Source organism: Anolis carolinensis, chromosome 2, assembly GCF_035594765.1.
Source record: "Anolis carolinensis isolate JA03-04 chromosome 2, rAnoCar3.1.pri, whole genome shotgun sequence".
Lineage (NCBI taxonomy): Eukaryota > Metazoa > Chordata > Lepidosauria > Squamata > Dactyloidae > Anolis > Anolis carolinensis.
In genome coordinates, this window is record NC_085842.1 from 25,166,760 (window position 1) to 25,186,922 (window position 20,163).

The 20,163-nt window shown below is 41.7% G+C and overlaps 1 protein-coding gene across 2 annotated transcripts in view; it reads left to right on the forward strand.

Annotated features, from left to right (window-relative positions):
• Positions 1-4,281: 4,281 nt before the first annotated feature.
• LOC103278055 (rootletin) overlaps positions 4,282-20,163 on the forward strand; it is a 32,194-nt gene continuing 16,312 nt past the window's right edge. The window contains exons 1-2 of one of the 2 annotated variants that reach the window (XM_062973597.1): positions 4,282-4,506; positions 17,715-19,862. In XM_062973597.1, the coding sequence (XP_062829667.1) occupies positions 18,948-19,862 (915 nt within the window). In that variant the 5' untranslated portion in view covers positions 4,282-4,506; positions 17,715-18,947. Of the gene's footprint in view, positions 4,507-8,695; positions 8,785-17,714; positions 19,863-20,163 lie in introns of those variants that run through there. The other variant, XM_008105696.3, reaches the window with a different exon arrangement.

Consider the following 20,163-nt stretch of genomic DNA (forward strand, 5'->3'; position numbering starts at 1 on the left):
CAAAGCACCCCCAACAACATCTGCTTATAAAGCTCCAAAGAAAATGACTCCACCACACTCCAAAGCAGCATATTCTACTGACAAATTGTTGTTACCATAAGAAATTTCTTCCTAATTTTTATATGGAATCTCATTTCCTGCAATTTGAATCCATTGCACCATTGTGCCCCAATCTCTAGGGCAGAAAAAAAACTCAGCTTGCCCTCTGCTCAATGTGACATTCTTTCAAATGTTTAAACATGTATATCATAATGTGCACCTTGCTTATCCACTATTGCAACCTCATTGTTTTTAATTTGATGTTTTAATTCTGTGTTGTGTTTTTTTCACCTATTGTGTATATTTTATTATTGGTTTTTGTTTTTGTCCTTTGATGTTTTATATTTTATTATTGCTTGTATTTTGATTTTGCTGTAAGCCGCCCCAAGTCCCCTTCGGGGGAGATGGAGGCGAGATATAAATAAAATAATAATAATAATAATAATAATTATTATTATTATTATTATTATTATTATTATTATTATTATTATTATTACTCTTCTCAATGTTCTCTTCTACAAGCTAAACAAACCCACCCAGATCCCTAAGCTGCTCCTTATTAGGATTCATAGTTTCCAGATCTTGGATCATTTTGGTCAACCTTCTCTCAACAGCTTGTCAGTATCTTTCCTGAATGGTGGTGCCCAGAAATGGACAGAGAGTGATTCCAGGTTAGGTCTAACCAAAGTAGAAGAGAGTGGCACTATCACTTCCCTTGATCTAGACACTAGGAGCCTCCGGTGGCCTAGGGGATAAAAGCCTCATGACTTGAAGGTTGGGTGGCTGACCTGAAGGCTGCCAGGTTCGAATCCCACCCGGGGAGAGCGCGGATGAGCTCCCTCTATCAGCTCCAGCTCCATGGGGGGACATGAGAGAAGCCTCCCACAAGGATGGTAAAAACATCAAAACATCCGGGTGTCCACTGGGCAACGTCCTTGCAGACAGCCAATTCTCTCACTCCAGAAGCAACTCTGGTTGCTCCTGACACGGAAAAAAAAATCTAGACACTAGACTCCTCTTAATGCAGCCTAGACTGCAATGGCTTTTAAAGCTGCTGCATCACCCCAACCTCAGTGAGCTCTGTTTGATCAATGTCAGCAAGCCATCTTCAGCCATTTCCATTCCCTTGCAGCAGCTATTCTGCAAAGCTAATGGGATTTGATTGCCCGATATCACCATCATCATCATCATCATCATCATCATCATCCACTATCATTCGTGGCCAAGTATGAGTACCTTCCAAGCATAGGGTCTTGGCAGTGGGTCCATAGATGATTGTGTAGACCTATTCTTGACCAACATGTTCTTCCATAGTGAGGGTATTGGTTTCCAGGTGGAAGGCAGTCCCAGTCAGGGTTGGCTTGATGTACCTTCCTCTTGATGCGTTTCTCCCTTTCACCCTCCATTCGTGCCTCTTCAAATTCCACAGCATTGTTGGTCACAGCTGACCTCCAGTGAGAACACTTGAGGGCCAGGGCTTCCCAGTTCTCGGTGTCTGTGCCACAGTTTTTAAGGTTGGCTTTAATCCCATCTTTAAATCTCTTTTCCTGTCTGCCAACATTCTGTTTTCCATCCTTAAGTTGAGAATAAAGTAATTGCTTTGGGAGATAGTGATTGGACATTCTGACAACATGGGCAATCCAGTGGGGTTGATGATGGAGGATCATCGCTTTGATGCTGATTGTCTTTGCTTCTTCTAGAACACTGTCTTCTTCCCAAGAGATTTGCAGGATTTTTCAGAGGCAATGCTGATGGAATCTTTCCAGAAATTGAGAGTGACATTTGTAGATGGTCCACATTTTGCAGGTGAATAACAAGAGTTGGGAGGGCAATAGCTTTATAAACAAAAATCTTGGTATCCTTACAGATGTTCCAATACTCAGACACTCTCTGCTTCATTTGAGAAAATGCTACACTCGCAGAGCTCAGATGGTGTTGCATTTCAGCATCAGTGTTGGCTTTTTGTGGAGAGGTGGCTGCCAAGGCAGCGGAAAGGGTCCATATTTTCTAGCATTTCACCATTCAGCTTTATTACTGGCCTAGCAGAGAGATTGTGGTGCCTGCTGGAAGAGCATCAAGAGGAGTGGTAGAATCCTCCACTGAGCTATGGAAGCCTATGGACTGATCTCAGGCAAGTCACACTGTCTTAGCCTTAGAGGAAAGAACAGGCAAACTGGGAACAAATCTTGCAGAGAAAACTCCATGCAGGGTATTATTATTACTATTTTATTATGACACAGCAAACAAGATAGATATGCTGGATTTCGTATCACAAAATCACAAGTCGAACACTTCTCAAGTGTCTAGGACTGTGTGATGTATTTTCGGATGATGCGCGCAGATCCCAGTAGGGTGGCCTTTTGCAGTTGGCAGATCGTAATTTTGTCAATGTCTATTGTTTCCAAATGCCGGCTGAGATCTTTGGGCACGGCACCCAGTGTGCCCATCACCACCGGGACCACCTGCACTGGTTTCTGCCAGAGTCTTTGAAGTTCAATCTTGAGGTCCTGATAGCGGCTGAGTTTTTCCTGTTGTTTTTCATCAATGCGACTGTCACCTGGGATGGCGACATCAATGATCCAAACCTTTTTCTTATTATTTTTATTATTTTTCTTCTTCTTCTTCTTCTTCTTCTTCTTATTATTATTATTATTTGATGCACAACAAGATTGGTACACAGCAAACAAGATCACTATGCGGGCTATTGTATTGGATCACAACGTCAGACACTTCCGAAGTGTCTAGGACTATGTGATGTATTATTATTATGTATTATGTATGTGCCAACTGCAAAAGGCCACCCTACTGGGATCTGCACGCATCATCCGAAAATACATCACATAGTCCTAGACATTTGGGAAGTGTTCGACGTGTGATCCAATCCAAAAACCAGCATAGTGATCTTGTTTTCTGTGAACTAATCTTGTTGTGCATCAAATAGTAATGACTATAATAATAATATATCACATACATAATACATAATAATAATACATCACATAGTCCTAGACGCTTTGGAAGTGTCTGACGTGTGATCCAATACAATAGCCTGCAGAGTGAACTTGTTTGCTGTGTACCAATCTTGTTGTAAATAATAATAATAATAATAATAATAATAATAATAATAATAATAATAATAATAATAATAATAAACCAGTACAAGAAAACTGCACTACAAACTAGAGCTGACAGCTGGCACAACAAAACACTGCATGGAAAGTTCCTTGACAAAATTGAAGGAAAAGCTGATAAAGAGAAGACCTGGCTCTGGCTCACGAATGGGACCCTGAAGAAGGAGACAGAAGGCCTGATCCTTGCAGCCCAGGAGCAAGCTATCAGAACAAATGCAATCGAGGCCAAGATCGAAAAATCAGCTGATGACCCAAAGTGCAGTCTGTGCAAGGAAACCGATGAAACCATTGATCATATCCTCAGCTGCTGTAAGAAAATTGCACAGACAGACTACAAACAGAGGCACAACTCTGTGGCCCAAATGATTCATTGGAACCTATGCCTCAAGTATCACCTCCCTGCAGTTAAGAACTGGTGGGATCACAAACCTGCAAAGGTTGTGGAAAATGAACACGCAAAGATACTGTGGGACTTCCGAATCCAGACTGACAAAGTTCTGGAACACAACACACCAGACATCACAGTTGTGGAAAAGAACAAGGTTTGGATCATTGATGTTGCCATCCCAGGTGACAGTCGCATTGAAGAAAAACAACAGGAAAAACTCAGCCGCTATCAGGACCTCAAGATTGAACTTCAAAGACTCTGGCAGAAACCAGTGCAGGTGGTCCCAGTGGTGATGGGCACACTGGGTGCCGTGCCAAAAGATCTCAGCCGGCATTTGGAAACAATAGACATTGACAAAATTCCGATCTGCCAACTGCAAAAGGCCACCTTACTGGGATCTGCACGCATCATCCGAAAATACATCACACAGTCCTAGACACTTGGGAAGTGTTCGACTTGTGATTTTGTGAAACGAAATCCAGCATATCTATCTTGTTTGCTGTGTCATACAACGTCGTTGGGTCAATAATAATAATAATAATAATAATAATAATAATAATAATAATAATAATAATAATAATAATAATAATAATAATAATAATAATACGGATGGCCTTAAGTAGGAAACCAGTTGATGTTGGCACATATCATCAGGAGCAGCAGCAAACGCAGCAGCGCCCCTAGCGGCTGCCTATGGCACTGGGGCCAAAGGGTCCCAATGGAGGCTGGCGTGGCCCTGCCCCTTTCTCTCCCTCCCAAATTCTGCCCAGCCAGACGGATTATCCTGCAGCCAAATCCTATTACTGCGCGTCATCACCTGCTCCCTTTAAGTGGCTTGTTGCTTCCAAACCTCCGGGCAAGGCAATTAGGAGGAAAGGCGAGGAAGAGGAAGGAGTTATCTGCATGCCCTTTAAAGGGAAAGGCGCCCGTGGAGGAGAAGCCCAGACAGAGGTACAGATTACTTTGGGGGGTCCTGGAAGGAGAAGGAACCCCTTTGGGACTTTGGGATTGAGCTGGATGGGAGCCCAAGACATCAAAGGGAATGTACCGTTTCTGGGGATTTTAAAAAAGTTTATAAAAGTCGTGTTTGACAGTGAGATGGGAAACCAAAGGAAGTAGGGAACTAACCACCTTGGAAAAGGGGATTGTCTCAAGGTGGCTCTACTACACTGTCGAATAGATACAGTTTGACACCACTTGATAACAGCTCAATGCTAAGGAAACCTGCGAGTTGTAGTTTGACAAGGTTTCAAGCAGGGAAGTTCCTTGGGTGCATCTGGAATGAATGCAGTTCAGTACTAAAGAATCCTGAGAGTTGTAGTTTGACAAGGTCTCGAGCAAGGAAGTTCTTCGGGTGCATCTGGAGTGAATGCAGTTTGACACCACTTTGATTGCTCTGGCTCAGTACTAAGGTATCAGGGGAGTTGTAGTTTGACAAGATTTCAAGCAGGGAAGTTCCTTGGGTGCATCTGGAATGAAGGCAGTTTGACATCATTTTGCCACAGTTCAATACTAAGGGATCCTGGGAGTTGTAGTTTGACAAGGTCTTGAGCATTACTGTTCTAATGTACAGTAGCACAAATCCTGTGTTAAATCATACTAAGTATTTTTAACTAATATTGAAATTTGAAATATATACAGAAAGTCCTTACAGAAATATATACAGAAAGGTTTTTGAGTGCATCTGGAATGAATGCAGTTTGGTGCCACTTGGACTGCCCTGGTTCAGTGCTAAGGAATCCTGGTTGTTGTAGTCTGACAAGGTCTTGAGCAGTGAGGTTCCTTGGGTGCATCTGGAATGAATGCAGTTTGGCACCACTTTGCCAGGGTTCAGTACTAAGAAATCCTGAGAGTTGTAGTTTGACAAGGTTCTCGAGCAAGGAAGTTCCTTGGGTGCATCTGGAATGAATGCAGTTTGGCACCACTTTGCCATGGTTCAGTATTAAGAAATCCTGAGAGTTGTAGTTTGACAAGGTCTCGAGCAAGGAAGTTCCTTGGGTGCATCTGGAATGAGTGCAGTTTGGCACCACTTTGCCATGGTTCAGTACTAAGAAATCCTGAGAGTTGTAGTTTGACAAGGTTCTCGAGCAAGGAAGTTCCTTGGGTGCATCTGGAATGAATGCAGTTTGGCACCACTTTGCCATGGTTCAGTATTAAGAAATCCTGAGAGTTGTAGTTTGACAAGGTTCTCGAGCAAGGAAGTTCCTTGGGTGCATCTGGAATGAGTGCAGTTTGGCACCACTTTGCCATGGTTCAGTATTAAGAAATCCTGAGAGTTGTAGTTTGACAAGGTCTCGAGCAAGGAAGTTCCTTGGGTGCATCTGGAATGAGTGCAGTTTGGCACCACTTTGCCATGGTTCAGTACTAAGAAATCCTGAGAGTTGTAGTTTGACAAGGTTCTCGAGCAAGGAAGTTCCTTGGGTGCATCTGGAATGAATGCAATTTGGCACCACTTTGATTGCCCTGGCTCAATGCTAAGGAATCCTGGGAGTTGTAGTTTAACAAGATCCCGAGCAAGGAAGTTCCTTGTAGTTTGACAAGGTCTTGAGTAAGGAAGTTCAGTACTAAGAAATCCTGGAAGTTGTAGCTTGACAAGGTCTCAAGCAGGGAAGTTCCTTGGGTGCATCTGGAACGAATGCAGTTTTACACCTCTTTGATTGCCATTGTTCAATGCTAAGGAATCCTGGGAGTTGTAGTTTGACAAGGTCTCAAGCAAGGAAGTTCCTCGGGTAGATCTGGAATTAATGCAGTTGGACACCCCTTTGGCCGTCCTTGCTCAATGCTAAAGCATCCTGGAAGTTGTAGTTTTGCAAGGTCTTGAGCCTTCTCTACTCAAAGAGTGCTCTTTGAGTAGCTGCTTTGAGTCCCCTTTGGGTAGATAAATCAGGATATAAATAATAATATAATAATTATTATTATTATACCTCACCAAACTACACATCCCAGGATAGTATGGAGCCATGGCTGTCACAGTGGTGTTGAACTGCATTGATTCCACAGGAGATGCACCCAAGGTTGGAAGGGATTGGGCATTTCTTGCTCTCCTTCTCTACCTTCACAGGTGATAGTCGATCAGGTGCATCTTGGAAAGGTGGACTGCTTCACCTGATGGACTTCTGCCTGTCGCAGCCACATAAAAAAGCAGCGAGGTGGGTGAGAACTTGCACAAGGTCACTTCGTCGAGCAGGCATGGGCAAACTTGGGCCCTCCAGGTGTTTTGGACTGCAACTCCCACAATTCCTAACAGCCGGTAGGCTGTTAGGAATTGTGGGAGTTGCAGTCCAAAACACCTGGAGGGCCCAAGTTTGCCCATGCCTGGATTTCCTAGCATTCAAACCATTACATAAAGCCATTCATTCTTTTATATCCATTGTAACATTTGCTCTATGCCTCCTCCTAAGTCTCATAATAATTTGTGGGAAGAGGTTTATTACTCACTAACCACATTTCCCTTTTGAGAAGTGAAGGCGCCTCCATTCTTCTGTTCTTTTAATGCCAGTGGAAATGTAACCTGTTCTCACCTGTTTAAATGCTTGTTTTCCCCTTTTTTGTTGACAAAAGCCTCAATTAAATAACCTTGCTGTTGCCTTGTGCCTAAGGCTTTAAACACATTTCCCCGAGGCCGAGAGAGTGTGACTTGCTCAAGATCTGTACTTTGTTGTTTCTAACAGTCGGTGAATGCAGTTCCAATTTAACTTCTTGGCTTTTATTTATTTATTTCGTGTCAAAAGCATTGCATACCAAATACATTTTAAAAAAATGATGAAAAAATAGAGGAAATTGGATTGGATGAACTTCTTGGAAAACTGGAAAAGCATTGGATGAACTTCTTGGCTCAATGCTATGGAAGTCTGGGAGTTGTAGTTTGGTGAGAGACCAACACTCTTTTAAAGAGAGTTGTATTTTGTTAAACTACAACTCCCAGGATGGCATAGCATTGAGCCAAAGTTCAAGTGGGGTCAAGCTGCATTTGTAAAACTGTAGATGCACCCATAGTTGTAAACAGGATTAATAGTAGACTCTCGGTTTACCGGATCTTGAGCAACCGGAAGTCCCAAGCATCCAGCAAAAAAATTCAAAGAAATAATAAGATTGCTGTGAGTTTTCCGGGCTGTATGGCCATGCTCCAGAAACATTCTCTCCTGACGTTTCACCCAGATCTATGGCAGACATGCTCAGAGGTTGTGAGGTCTGTTGGAAACTAAGCAAGTAGGGTTTATATATCTGTGGACGGTCCAGGGTGGGAGAAAGAACTCTTGTCTGCTTGCGGCAAATGTGAATTGTGCAATTGGTCACCTTGATTAGCATTGACTGGCCTTGCCGCTTCAAAGCCTGGCTTCTTTCTACCAGAGGGAATCCTTTGTCGGGAGTTATCTGGCCCTGATTGTTTCATGTCTGGAATTCCTCTGTTTTCTGAGTGGTGTTCTTTATTTACTGTCCTGATTTTAGAGTTTTTTAAAAAAATACTGTTAGCCAGAACCAGCCAGGTCTTGAAGCTGCAAGACCATTCAATGCTAATCAATGCACTGTACATGATTATTTACTGTATTGTTTAATTGTATTATGATATGTTGTTTTTATATTTTGCTATATTGTACTGTTCTGGGCATGGCCCCATGTAAGCCGCCCCGAGTCCCCGTTGGGGAGATGGTGGCGGGGTATAAATAAAGTTTTATTATTATTATTATTATATTATTAAGGTGGCCAATTGAAACATTCACACTTGCCTCAGGCAGACAAGAGTTCTTTCTCCCACCCTGGACTTTCCACAGATATCTAAACCCCACGTATCTAGTTTCCAACATACCTCACAACCTTTGAGCATGCCTGCCACAGATGTGGGCGAAACTTCAGGAGAGAATGCTTCTGGAACATGGCCATACAGCCCAGAAAACTCACAGTAACCCAGTGATTCCGGCCATGAAAGCCTTCAACAACACAAAGAAATAATACTTTTAATTAAAAATTAAAATCATTTTTGTAATAATTCAGTAAAATCAGTTTGTATAATACAGGAAATCTATACCACACTGCGTGGGAGTCCTCCCCACCCCAACGGAGAGGTGGAGCTTGTGGCTCAGGTACCTGCCAGGTGTGCTGCATTAATCTCCCTGCCCTTTGCTCTGGGTGGAGTAAGGTGTTTATATGCCTTCTCCCTCCGTAATCCTAACTCTGAGGATGCACAGAGTTAGGAGGTGTCACCTTCTCTGATTTGGGAGGCTTGGACAGGTAAGTTTAGCTTTTGTCAGACCTCACCTGCAATCACTCTGTGTCCTGTTCTGGGCACCACAATTCAAGAAGGATATCAACAAACTAGAATATGTCCAGAGAAGGGCGAACAAAATGATTAATGTCTTGTTGAAGGCTTTCATGGCCAGAATCACTGGGTTGCTGTGAGTTTTCCGGGCTGTATGGCCATGTTCCAGAAGCATTCTCTCCTGACGTTTTGCCTACATCTATGGCAGTCATTCTCAGAGGTTGTGAGGTACAATAGAGTCTCACTTATCCAACACTCGCTTATCCAATGTTCTGGATTATCCAACGCATTTTTGTAGTCAACGTTTTCAATACATCGTGATATTTTGGTGCTAAATTTGTAAATACAGTAATTACTACATAGCATTACTGCATATTGAACTACTTTTTCTGTCAAATTTGTTGTATAAATTGATGTTTTGGTGCTTAATTTGTAAAATCATAACCTAATTTGATGTTTAATAGGCTTCTCCTTAATCTCTCCTTGTTATCCAACGTATTCGCTTATCCAACATTCTGCCGGCCCGTTTATGTTAGATAAGTGAGACTCTACTGCAGGGGTCCCCAAACTAAGGCCCGGGGGCCAGATGCGGCCCTCCGAGGTCATTTACCTGGCCCCCGCCCTCAGTTTTATAATATAATATATTGTATATACATATAATATTAATAATATTATAATGTAGTACAATATAACACTAATAATAATACCATATAATAATATTAATTATATATTCTATATTACATATAATATTACTAATAATATTACAGTATAGTGGTATAGTTCAATATAGTAATATATAATGCTAATATTGTGCTATGCTAATAATATTATATATTGTATGTACATATAATTTGTAAGCCACTCTGAGTCCCCTTTGGGGTGAGAAGGGTGTGATACAAATGTAGTAAATAAATGCAGTAAATAAATAAATAATAAATAAATACATTTTAGACTTAGGCTCGCCCAAAGTCTGAAATGACTTGAAGGCACACAACAACAACAACCCTAACTTGACTATCTCATTGGCCAGAAGCAGGACTACACTGCCCATTGAAATCCTGATAAATGTATGTTGGTTAAAATTTTTATTTTTAAATATTGTATTGTTCTTTCATTGTTCTTGTTCTTGTTCTTGTTGTTGTTGTTGTTTTTGCACTACAAATAAGACATGTGCAATGTGCATCGGAATTTGTTTGTATTTTTTTTTCAAATGATAATCTGGCCCCTCAACAGTCTGAAGGATTGTGGACTGGCCCTTGGCTTAAAAAGTTTGAGGACCCCTGCTCTACTGTATACTGGAAACTAGGCAAGTGGGATTTATATATCTGTGGAAGGTCCAGAGTGGGAGAAAGAACTCTTGTCTGTTGGAGGCCAATGTGAATGTTGTAATTAATCACCTTGATTAGCACTGAAAAGCTTTGCAGCTTCAAGGCCTGGCTGCTTCCTGCCTGGGGAAATCCTTTGTTGGGAAGTGTTAGCTGACCCTGATTGTTTCCTGTCAGATATTCCCCTGTTTTCAGAGTGTTGTTCTTTATTTACTATCATAATTCTAGAGTTTTTTTAAAGACTGGTAGCCAGATTTTGTTCATTTTCATGGTATCCTCCTTTCTGTTGAAATTGTCCACATGCTTGTGGATTTCAATGGCTTCTTTGTGTAGTCTGACATGGTGAGTGTCGAGTGGTCAAGCATTTCTGTGTTCTCAAATAATATGCTGTGTCCAGGTTGGTTCATCAAGTGCTCTGCTTATGGCTGACTTCTCTAGTTGAATTAGTCTGCAGTGCCTTTCATGTTCCTTAATTCGTGTTTGGGCGCTGCCATAGATGTGGGCAAAACGTCAGGAGGGAATGCTTTTAGAACATGGCCATGCAGCCTGGAAAACCCACAGCAAGGTAAACATTCATTAATCCAGGTAAGTCTTGTACCAAAAGCAGGCATGGGCAACCTCCAGGTGTTTTGGACTCCAACTCCCACCATTCCTAACAACCTCAGGCCTTTTCCTTTTACCCCTCAGCCGCTTAAGCGGCTGAGGGGTAAAAGGAAAAGGCCTGAGGTTGTTAGGAATGGTGGGAGTTGGAGTCCAAAACACCTGGAGGACCCAAGTTTGCCCATGCCTGACTTAAAGGAAGCTGAAGGTCTGGATCCATCTGGGATGAGCTCCAGACCTATGCCGTCAGCAGTTGTTCCTAGGAGCAAATGGATTACTTCTCTCTGTGTGTTGATCTCTTCCTTTTGTTTGCCTCGACAAATCAATCACCATCTGCCCCATTTCTCCTTGGCCACCTTTTGAACTTCTTGATCCAGAGACAGGATAGAGTTGGGGTTATTTTATTATTATGATTATCCAGCCTTGTGGCATCCAGAGTCCACCTTCTGCCCTTTGGATTTATGGCTCCCGGGCCATCTGTCACACTGAAAAGCCACCCAGTGCCCCCAACAAAGCAGCCTTTTGAGAATCTGTAGCCATCCTTTTCCTATTTTTATTATATCTGTTTTTTTTTATTTAAATTTATAATCAGTTGACTGACTAAGAGCTTTAATATGATATTATCCAGTAATGGTAAAATAAAAATTAATTTGATTAAGGATTTAAGTTCAACTTAGTAAATTTAATTTTTTCAAGGTTAGGAATATGACTTAATTAATGCAGTTTGACACCCCTTTGATAGCTGTTGGTCAATGCTATGGAATCCTGGGTTGTTGTTGTTTGTCGAGGCATCAGCACTATTTGAAAGCAAAGGCAAAAGACCTTGTAAGACTATACCTCCCAAGTCATTTAGCCATGGCAATCAAAGTAGCATCAAACTGCATTGATTCCACAGTGTAGATGTACAGTCAATCCTAACCTCCTAACATAGATATTATGCCGTCTACAGTGTTTCTAAATACAGTTGTTCCTCTACATTTGTAGGTTAAGCATTTGGAGATTTTACTATGTAATAATAATAACAACAACAACAACAACAACTGCAAAAGGCCACCCTGCTGGGATCTGCACGCATCATCTGAAAATACATCACACAGTCCTAGACACTTGGGAAGTGTTCGACTTGTGATTTTGTGATATGAAATCCAGCATATCTATCTTGTTTGCTGTGTAATAATAATAATAATAATAATAATAATAATAATAATAATAATAATAATAATAATAATGTTCCCTGGGATGTTGCAATAGATGCCATAGATGTGGGTGAAACATCAGGAGAGAATGCTTCTGGAACATGGCTATACAGCCCAGAAAACTCAAAGCAACCCAGTGATTCCGGCCATGAAAGCCTTCGACAACACAATAATAATACGGTACATTTTATTTATTACCTGCCTCTCCAGATGGCTTGAGGTGGGGTACAAAAACGTAAAAAATCAATATAAAATATATATAATAAATTACATGGTTAAAAACATAAAAATACACAGAGAAGTATTCTCTCAGGTTAAAAAAATGTAAGCTAAGGAAGCTAAGGAAGCATGTTTTGCTGTCATGCAGTGTATATTTTGTAAACATAGAAATCCTTGTTCTGCAGCAGGAAAAAATCCAGACCAAACCTGTTAGGAGCTTTGAACCCTATGACCTCCTTCCCTGGAGAAAGTCCTTTTAAATTCAACGAGATTTATTTCAGATTGATGTGAGCACAACATTGTCCATAATAAGAATAAATGGAGCCAATAGGTAGTGATTTGAACACTGAATTACGATTCTAGGGATCAGAATTGGAAACCCTGCTTGGCCATGAAAGCTCACTGGGGCCCCTTCCACACAGCTGAATAAAATTCCACATTATCTGCTTTGAACTGGAATATATGGCAGTGTGGACTCAGATAATCTAGTTCAAAGCTGATATTGTGGGATTTTCTGCCTTGATATTCTGGGTTGTGTGGAAGGGCCCTGGGAGATCTTAAGCAAGTCACACTCTCTCAGCCTCAGAGGAAGGCAAAGGCAAGAACAAATCTTGCCACGAAAACCTTGTTGGAATATATTTGAAGGCGTATGGTGATAACATCTTTGCGCTGTGAATTGTATGGTTTGTATCTGCAAAAATAGTTCTTTAATTCAAGAGCTTGGAGAAGTAAAGACATACTTTTGTATTTTTTCTCAAAACTTGCGAAGTACTTGAAGCATTATGTTCTGTGTGCAAAAGTCACAACGCCATGCTGGCTGAGCAAACCTGTAGAACGTGCTCAGGGCGGAGGCGAAAAGGGAAAGTCACCTGAGAAGATTTATATGCTGGAGTCTGCAGGGTTTCTGGTGGTTTTATTTTACTTAAAACAAAATAGGTGCGTATTAATAAAGCATATTCCTTACCCTGCAGGTATTCCCAGGTGTGTGCTGTGTCTAGACACATCCTCATCTCTTTTCCTGGCAGATAATCATCTAGATGTATGTTATGATAGGAATGAAGGAATATTAATGGAGAATCTAGAAGGAGCTGACGGGCATTTATTTTGGCTTGCTGTGCCAGATGGCGAAAGGGTTCACAGCCTGACGCAGCACACCTTGAATTGCTGATAAAACTTATTGGAATACAGCCTTTGCCGTGTTTGCATTTGCTCTCCCAGTTATCAAACGACCACTTTGGCTGCATCTGCACTTGTAGCTTTATAGCAGTTTGACAAAGCAACAAAGAACAGAATTCAATCTGATTATGTGCATTTTGACCCCCACTTTTCACCAGATCCTGTCCTGTTGCAAAAACTCAGAGCTCCTGGTCTTTACCTGGTCTTAGTTCTTCTCTGTTTATTTTTCCATAGTGTTATAACCTTAAAGAAGCATGGGGTGGAGTAAAGAAATATTAAAACCAAGCAGAAGTGTCTAAATTAGAAGTAACCTGTGAAAAGTGTTAATCAAAGTCATCTTTCTTTAAACCACTTTCTTCTAGGATTGCCAGTTCTTGAGATTTCAGGGCCCTGGTCAACACAGGTTGAATATCCCTTACCTGAAATGCTTGAAATTGGACCTTTGAAATATACAAGACATTGCACATATATAATGAGATATCTGGGAGGTGGAACCAAGTCTGAACACAAAATTAATTTATATGCTATATATGTAGTGCGAAAGTAATTTTATACCCAACATTTGTAATATTTTTGTGCATGAGACAAAGTTTGTGTACATTGTCTCACATCACTAACTCGATCAGTTTGGGATAAGGGATACAGTAGAGTCTCACTTATCCAACATAAACGGGCCGGCAGAAAGTTGGATAAGTGAATATGTTGGATAATAAGTAGAGATTAAGGAGAAGCCTATTAAACATCAAATTAGGTGATGATTTTACAAATTAAACACCGAAACATCATGTTATACAACAAATTTGACAGAAAAAGTAGTTCAATATGCAGTAATGCTATGTAGTCATTACTGTATTTACGAATTTAGCGCCAAAATATCACGATGTATTGAAAACATTGACTACAAAAATGCGTTGGAAAATCCAGAACGTTGGATAAGCGAATGTTGGATAAGTGAGACTCTACTGTACTTCATCTTTACTGGGATGTGAGAAAGCCAGCAAATACCAGGTGCTGTAAAACTATATTTAAGAGGAAGGAACTGGGGAAACTACCTCTGAGTTTTCCTTGCCTAAGAAACCTTATGAAACTCATGACATTGCCATAAGTCAAACGGCGATTCAAAGGCGCACACTTTTGCCCCAGTGATTGGCAGACCAAGGGCTAAGCCCTGAGATTGAATGCCAGGCTCTGAAATTGGGCAGATCTAATTTCTACTTAACACAATTTTAGCTAAACTGGTTTATCTCAACCTGTGTTCAGATCTCCGATACCTTTGGTTCATCCAAGAGGTCTGCTGCTGCTGTAAACTTGTTGAGTGATTTCAGTTCCGCTAAAATCTCGGGTTCGGGGTCCCAGCGTGTCTAGCTTCTCACAAGGCCAAATCAAACACAGATGGGTAGAAGGCAAAAGCAGAGGTTTATTCTCAGTGTCGAGAGAAGATGTCAATGAAGAAAGCACTCCACAGTACTGAAATATTTTGCCAAATACAGAGCATTTTTATTTCATAGGACAACTTTAAAAAAAATAAAAAACCCTTTCTAGCTCTCGATTGACTGAAAAACTGTCTGGCTAGGATCTGTGTTCTGAGTGGCTCCATTGCAGTTGGCTCTTCCTATGGTGGGAATTTCCATAACATTGAAGCATTTGAAGTGAGAACAAAAAGAATGTGGTGTGGCATTAAGAAATGAGTCCATTGAGAGCTTAAGGTGTTGACCCTGGTAAACACAATAGGGTTAGTCCAATGTACACAACGGATACTTGGGGATTTTTTTGTGTCAGGAGAGACTTGGGAAACTACAAGTCACTTCTGGAGTGAGAGAATTGGCCATCTGCAAGGACATTGCCCAGGGGCCGTCTGGATGTTTTGATGTTTTTACCATCCTTGTGGGAGGCTTCTCTCATGTCCCCGCATGGAGCTGGAGCTGATAGAGGGAGCTCATCTGCACTCTCCCCGGGTGGGATTCGAACCTGACAGCTTTCAAATCAGCAACCCAATCTTCAAGTCACAAGGCTTTAATCCACTATGTCACTGGCGGCTCCTCACTTGGGGATGATGCCCACTGAGAGGCCAATAGGTGAAGCTGCCTTGGGTGCTGGATCTTTCCCACAGATAACCCTGATCTTAGCAATGAAAGCAAGAAATGAACCCAGGAACTCTGAGGCGAATTCATTGAGTGCTTCCCCTGCATTTCCCAGTTTATTGTGAGGGGGATTATGGAAATTAAAGGAAGAGAATTTGGGTGTGATCAGACAGCATTTCAGACAATTCATACAAAAAAAAATCTAAGGCAATAGTCCTGGCGGAGCTGTAGCTTCTATTTATATTATTCAATGCTATTTCATGTTTTGTGGTGCAATTTTTCATTATCAGACTCAATTTCTGAATTTTGCAGTTCATAATCATATTCCAAGTACAGGGGTATATTTACACTGGTGAATTAATCTAGTTTGACACCACTTTAACTGCCATGGGTCAGTCTTAGCAGTTCCCAACCTTTGTCCTTCAGGTGTTTTGGACTTCAGCTCCCACAGTTCCAATAAAAGCTGGTAAGTGGGCTGGGATTTCTGAGAGTTGAAGTCCAAAACAACCAGAGGACCAAAGATTGGGAACTATAGAAGGCTATAGAATCCTGGGAATTGTTTTCTAAAGCATTCTCTGCCAAGGAGGGCTAATATCTCACCAAACTACAACTCCCATGATTCCATAACATTGAGAAATGGCTATTTTAATGGTGTCAAACTGTATTCATTCTACCATGTAGATGCATCCTAGATTTGAAATCCTTGCAGATCCATCTGTCCCATTGAGTAGAGAAGAGGAAAGGTGAACCACTGTAGTGAGACCAAGGACCACACTCTGGAACATGCCTGAAGGCTGTAATTTTTTGCATGCTTATTTGTTTCAGTTAAATCTAGTCCAATTTTAATACAGATCTCCCGCTGAGGATTAAATGTATAAAATTGACTCCAAATTCTAAAACAAGATTACGCGAATGACTACATTAAAATTAATGATCTGAATAAACTCCGTAATGAACTGCAATTAGCTTGAGCATTTCAAATTTAATTTAACAGATTTGATTATTTGGAACTTCACATTCATTTCCACTGCAAACATAGGCATCTGAAAAACGTCCGCAAACTGTGGGAACTTTGTGGTTGTTGGAGCTTTGTTTTTTGGCCGGCACATGGGTAGGAAACCAAAAGAGAATTGAGGGCAGCTATAAGGATGCAGCTGCACAGTTGAATTAATGCTATTTAATTTACAAATCTTAAGATTACCATCCTATGTAATCTTGAGATTTGTAATCTGGTGAGGCACCAGCAGTCTTTGGTAGAGAAGGCTAAGGATCTTGTAAAAGTACAACTCCTAGGATTCCATTGCATGGAGACATGGCAGTTAAAGCAATGTGACATTGCATTAATCCAACAGTGTAGAAGCACACTGCAGTAATCCAAATAGGATGTAACCAAGAAATGTACCACTGTGTCCAGGAATGGGACTTCTTCAGGAATGGGAGCAGTTGGCATAGCAGCTTTAACTATGCAAAAGCAGACCTCTGGTTACTATTTAAACTTGGGATCCAGGCTCAGAATGGAATCCAGGAGTTTCTCCTAATTGTAAACTTGTGTTTTTAGTGGGGATAATGACAATTCGCTCCGGTGGCGAAGTGTGTTAAAGCACTGAGCTGCTGAACTTGCAGACCGAAAGATCCCAGGTTCAAATCCCGGGAGCGGAGTGAGCGCCCGCTGTTGCTCCAGCTTCTGCCAACCTAGCAGTTCGAAAACATGCAAATGTGAGTAGATCAATAGATACTGCTCCGGCAGGAAGGTAACAGCGCTCCATGCAGTCATGCCGGCCACATGACCTTGGAGGTGTCTACGGACAACGCCGGCTCTTCGCCTTAGAAATGGAGATGAGCACCAACCCCCAGAGTCAGACATGACTGGACTTAACGTCAGGGGAAACCTTTATACCCTTTACCTTTAATGACAATGATGGTGATGATTTCCACTGAAATTCCTTCCACGTATTTGTGGGATTTTCTGACAGAGATACCCAAATAATCTGGTTGGCCTTCCATAATATGTACCATGACTTGGAGATAATCTGTGACTCTGTTTCAGCAGTATAAAGCCTTGGGCCAGTTCTTTCTCAGAAGACAATTTCTCAAGCTAGATAATGGGTTCTAGCGACTCATTAACCAGAGTAGCAGAGTTCATTCTGTTCGCTACCACAACTTCTCAGGAATTCCTTAGAAAATCAAGAGTAACCTTGCACCAGCAGATAAAAGTATTTGTCCATCTAGCTCATTGTTTATTGATGTTGGCCATTCTTGTAGAAATCAAGGACCTTACTGACCTTGTTTTTTCCTGTGTTTATAGGAATTAATCCACAACAAGAAGATGGTGGAATGTGGCAAGAAAAGAAGATAATATTTCAACTAACCAAATCTAACTAAATTTGTGAACTTCCCTAGCTGGAATACCGCTATCTGATTACCCAGTATCGAATACACCTATTCTATATCTCTTCTAATTCCTCTTGTGCTGAATGGTGAACAGTAAAGGAGGCTGTTAAAATATAGAAATCTTAAGGTTTTTTACTACCCGAGACCTTAAGTAGTACAGGATGATTACTAAGCCATATTTGAATTAAAACCAGATAGTGAGTGTCTAGATACAGATACAGGAATAATCTAGATTCACATTTAATACTGATAGTGGAAATGTAGAACTTGAAGGGGGAGTAGATGCTATCTTACCTTCTACGTGTTTCATTAATGTAATCTTTGTCAGGTCACATGAAATTAGGGTTTTTTTATAGGAGATCTGAGTACTTGAATATTTATGCTCTAGTTTTAGAAATAACCAGGAGAAGCCAAAAATCCAGAAACTGATATGTGTGTTTAATTGGGATAAGACTAAGATTTGAGAGCACCAGATTAACAAATCAAAGTGAATTTAGTTTGGAGTGATCCAGGTATTTATATATAAAAATAATGCTATACATTAGGATATAAAGAGGGGATCAAAAGCCTGTTATTAGTCAGTGAGACTGAGAATCTTGAGAATTCCCACAGATCCAGAAAATGAAATCCAGAAATGTTTCATTTGACTAGCCAAGTTACAGATGAATATGCTTTGTGCTTGAAGAGTTTGTGGATCTTGTAGTAGTTTATAATTGTCCAGAACTAGATCAGAACATTTGAAACTGGTGTAAAGCTAAGAATACAAGATCCCCCTTTCTGGAGTTTGAGGGAAATTCTGAATATAAGATTCCCATTTCTGAGATTGGAGATAAACTGAAAATACAAGATTCCCATTTCTGAGATTGGACATAAACTGAGAATACAGGATTCCCTTTTCTGAGACTGGATATAAACAGAGAATATAAGATTCTGCTTTCTGGCATTGGAGAGAAACTGAGAATACAAGACTCACCTTTCTGAGACTGGACATAAACTGAGAATATAAGTTTCTGCTTTCCAACAGTGGAGAGAAACTGAGAATGTAAGACTTGCCTTCCTGAGATTGGAGAAAATTGAGAATCCAGGATTCCGATTTCTGAAACGGGACGTAAACTGAGAATATCAGATTCTCCTTGGCTCTGTATTCATGGATAGCCCCAACAATTTCTGCCGCCTGTGTGGCGCAGTGCTGCGTGGCAATCATCGGCGATGGTTATTCAGCCGCAATAGTGGCAACTCACGCCCTGACCTTCTGGTGGTGCTGTCCTTCGTCCTTGACCGAGAGCCACCCCAGCGTGGAGACGGCCGCGGAGAGTTCCTCTGTGGGAAGTGTGCCCAGGCCTTGGGCCGTGTGTATCGCTTTGACACCGTCATTGCCCGGGTCCAAGCGCTCTCCATTGACCGGCTCCAGCGCCTCCTTTCAGAGAAGGACCAGCTGGCCCGCTCCTTGCGCTACATTCATGCACGAAGGTTTCCAAATGACAAGGACGTGCTGTCTTACACGGGCCAAGAGATCTCAGCCAGCATTGCAGATTTGCCACACGTCCGGTACCAGCGTCTCTTGCAGGATGACATGGCACTCTCCGAATATGAGTGTTGGGCAAACGATACAGACAGCAGCCAGCCAGGCTCACCCTGCCGCAACCGCCAGTGCCGCAGCTGCCACGGGCTGCGGGTTGAGGACTCTGATTATGAGTGGGTGTGCCGGACCCCACGAAGGCTGGGCGTGTCATCTCCCATCTTTCCCCTGTGCCGGGATAAATCCCAGAGCATGCCCACGGTGCACCACGCAAGCTCCCGGGCCTCTCTGAGGTCTCAGAGTCTGGGAGAGGCTGAGTCATGTTCAATGCTGTCTTTGGATACCTTGCCGGAGCTGGATCTGTCCTGGGAGGCTCTGAGAGCCTTGAGGGGCATTGGACGGAAACGGATGAGAGTGCCTAAAGGCAGCAAGATCCCAGTGCTGGCCAGGAATAGCTATGTCTTCTCAATTCAGCGGGAGAGTCCCTTGGGAGAGGAGGCATGTGAAGACATGGTGGATGAGTTCATGCCACTGGAGGCAAAAGTAAGTGACATGAACATGTGGGGAGGAATTAGGTCTTTTTTGAATCACAGGTTCTAGACTCTCCCAGACACTAATTTGAGTTGTCTGCCATGTTATATGTATACTAGCTGTGCCCGGCCATGTGTTGCTGTGGCGTTGTCTGGTGGTGTTGGTGAGAAATTGTTGAGGTAGTGGTGGTATTGAATGTGTGTTGTATGGTTGTCTTTATGTTTAGTATGCATTTGGTTGTTAGTGTACTGTGAAAGTGGTGACGATAGAGAGGGTCTATGTGTGGAGCTTAGCCCTCTAACTGGCAGCAATT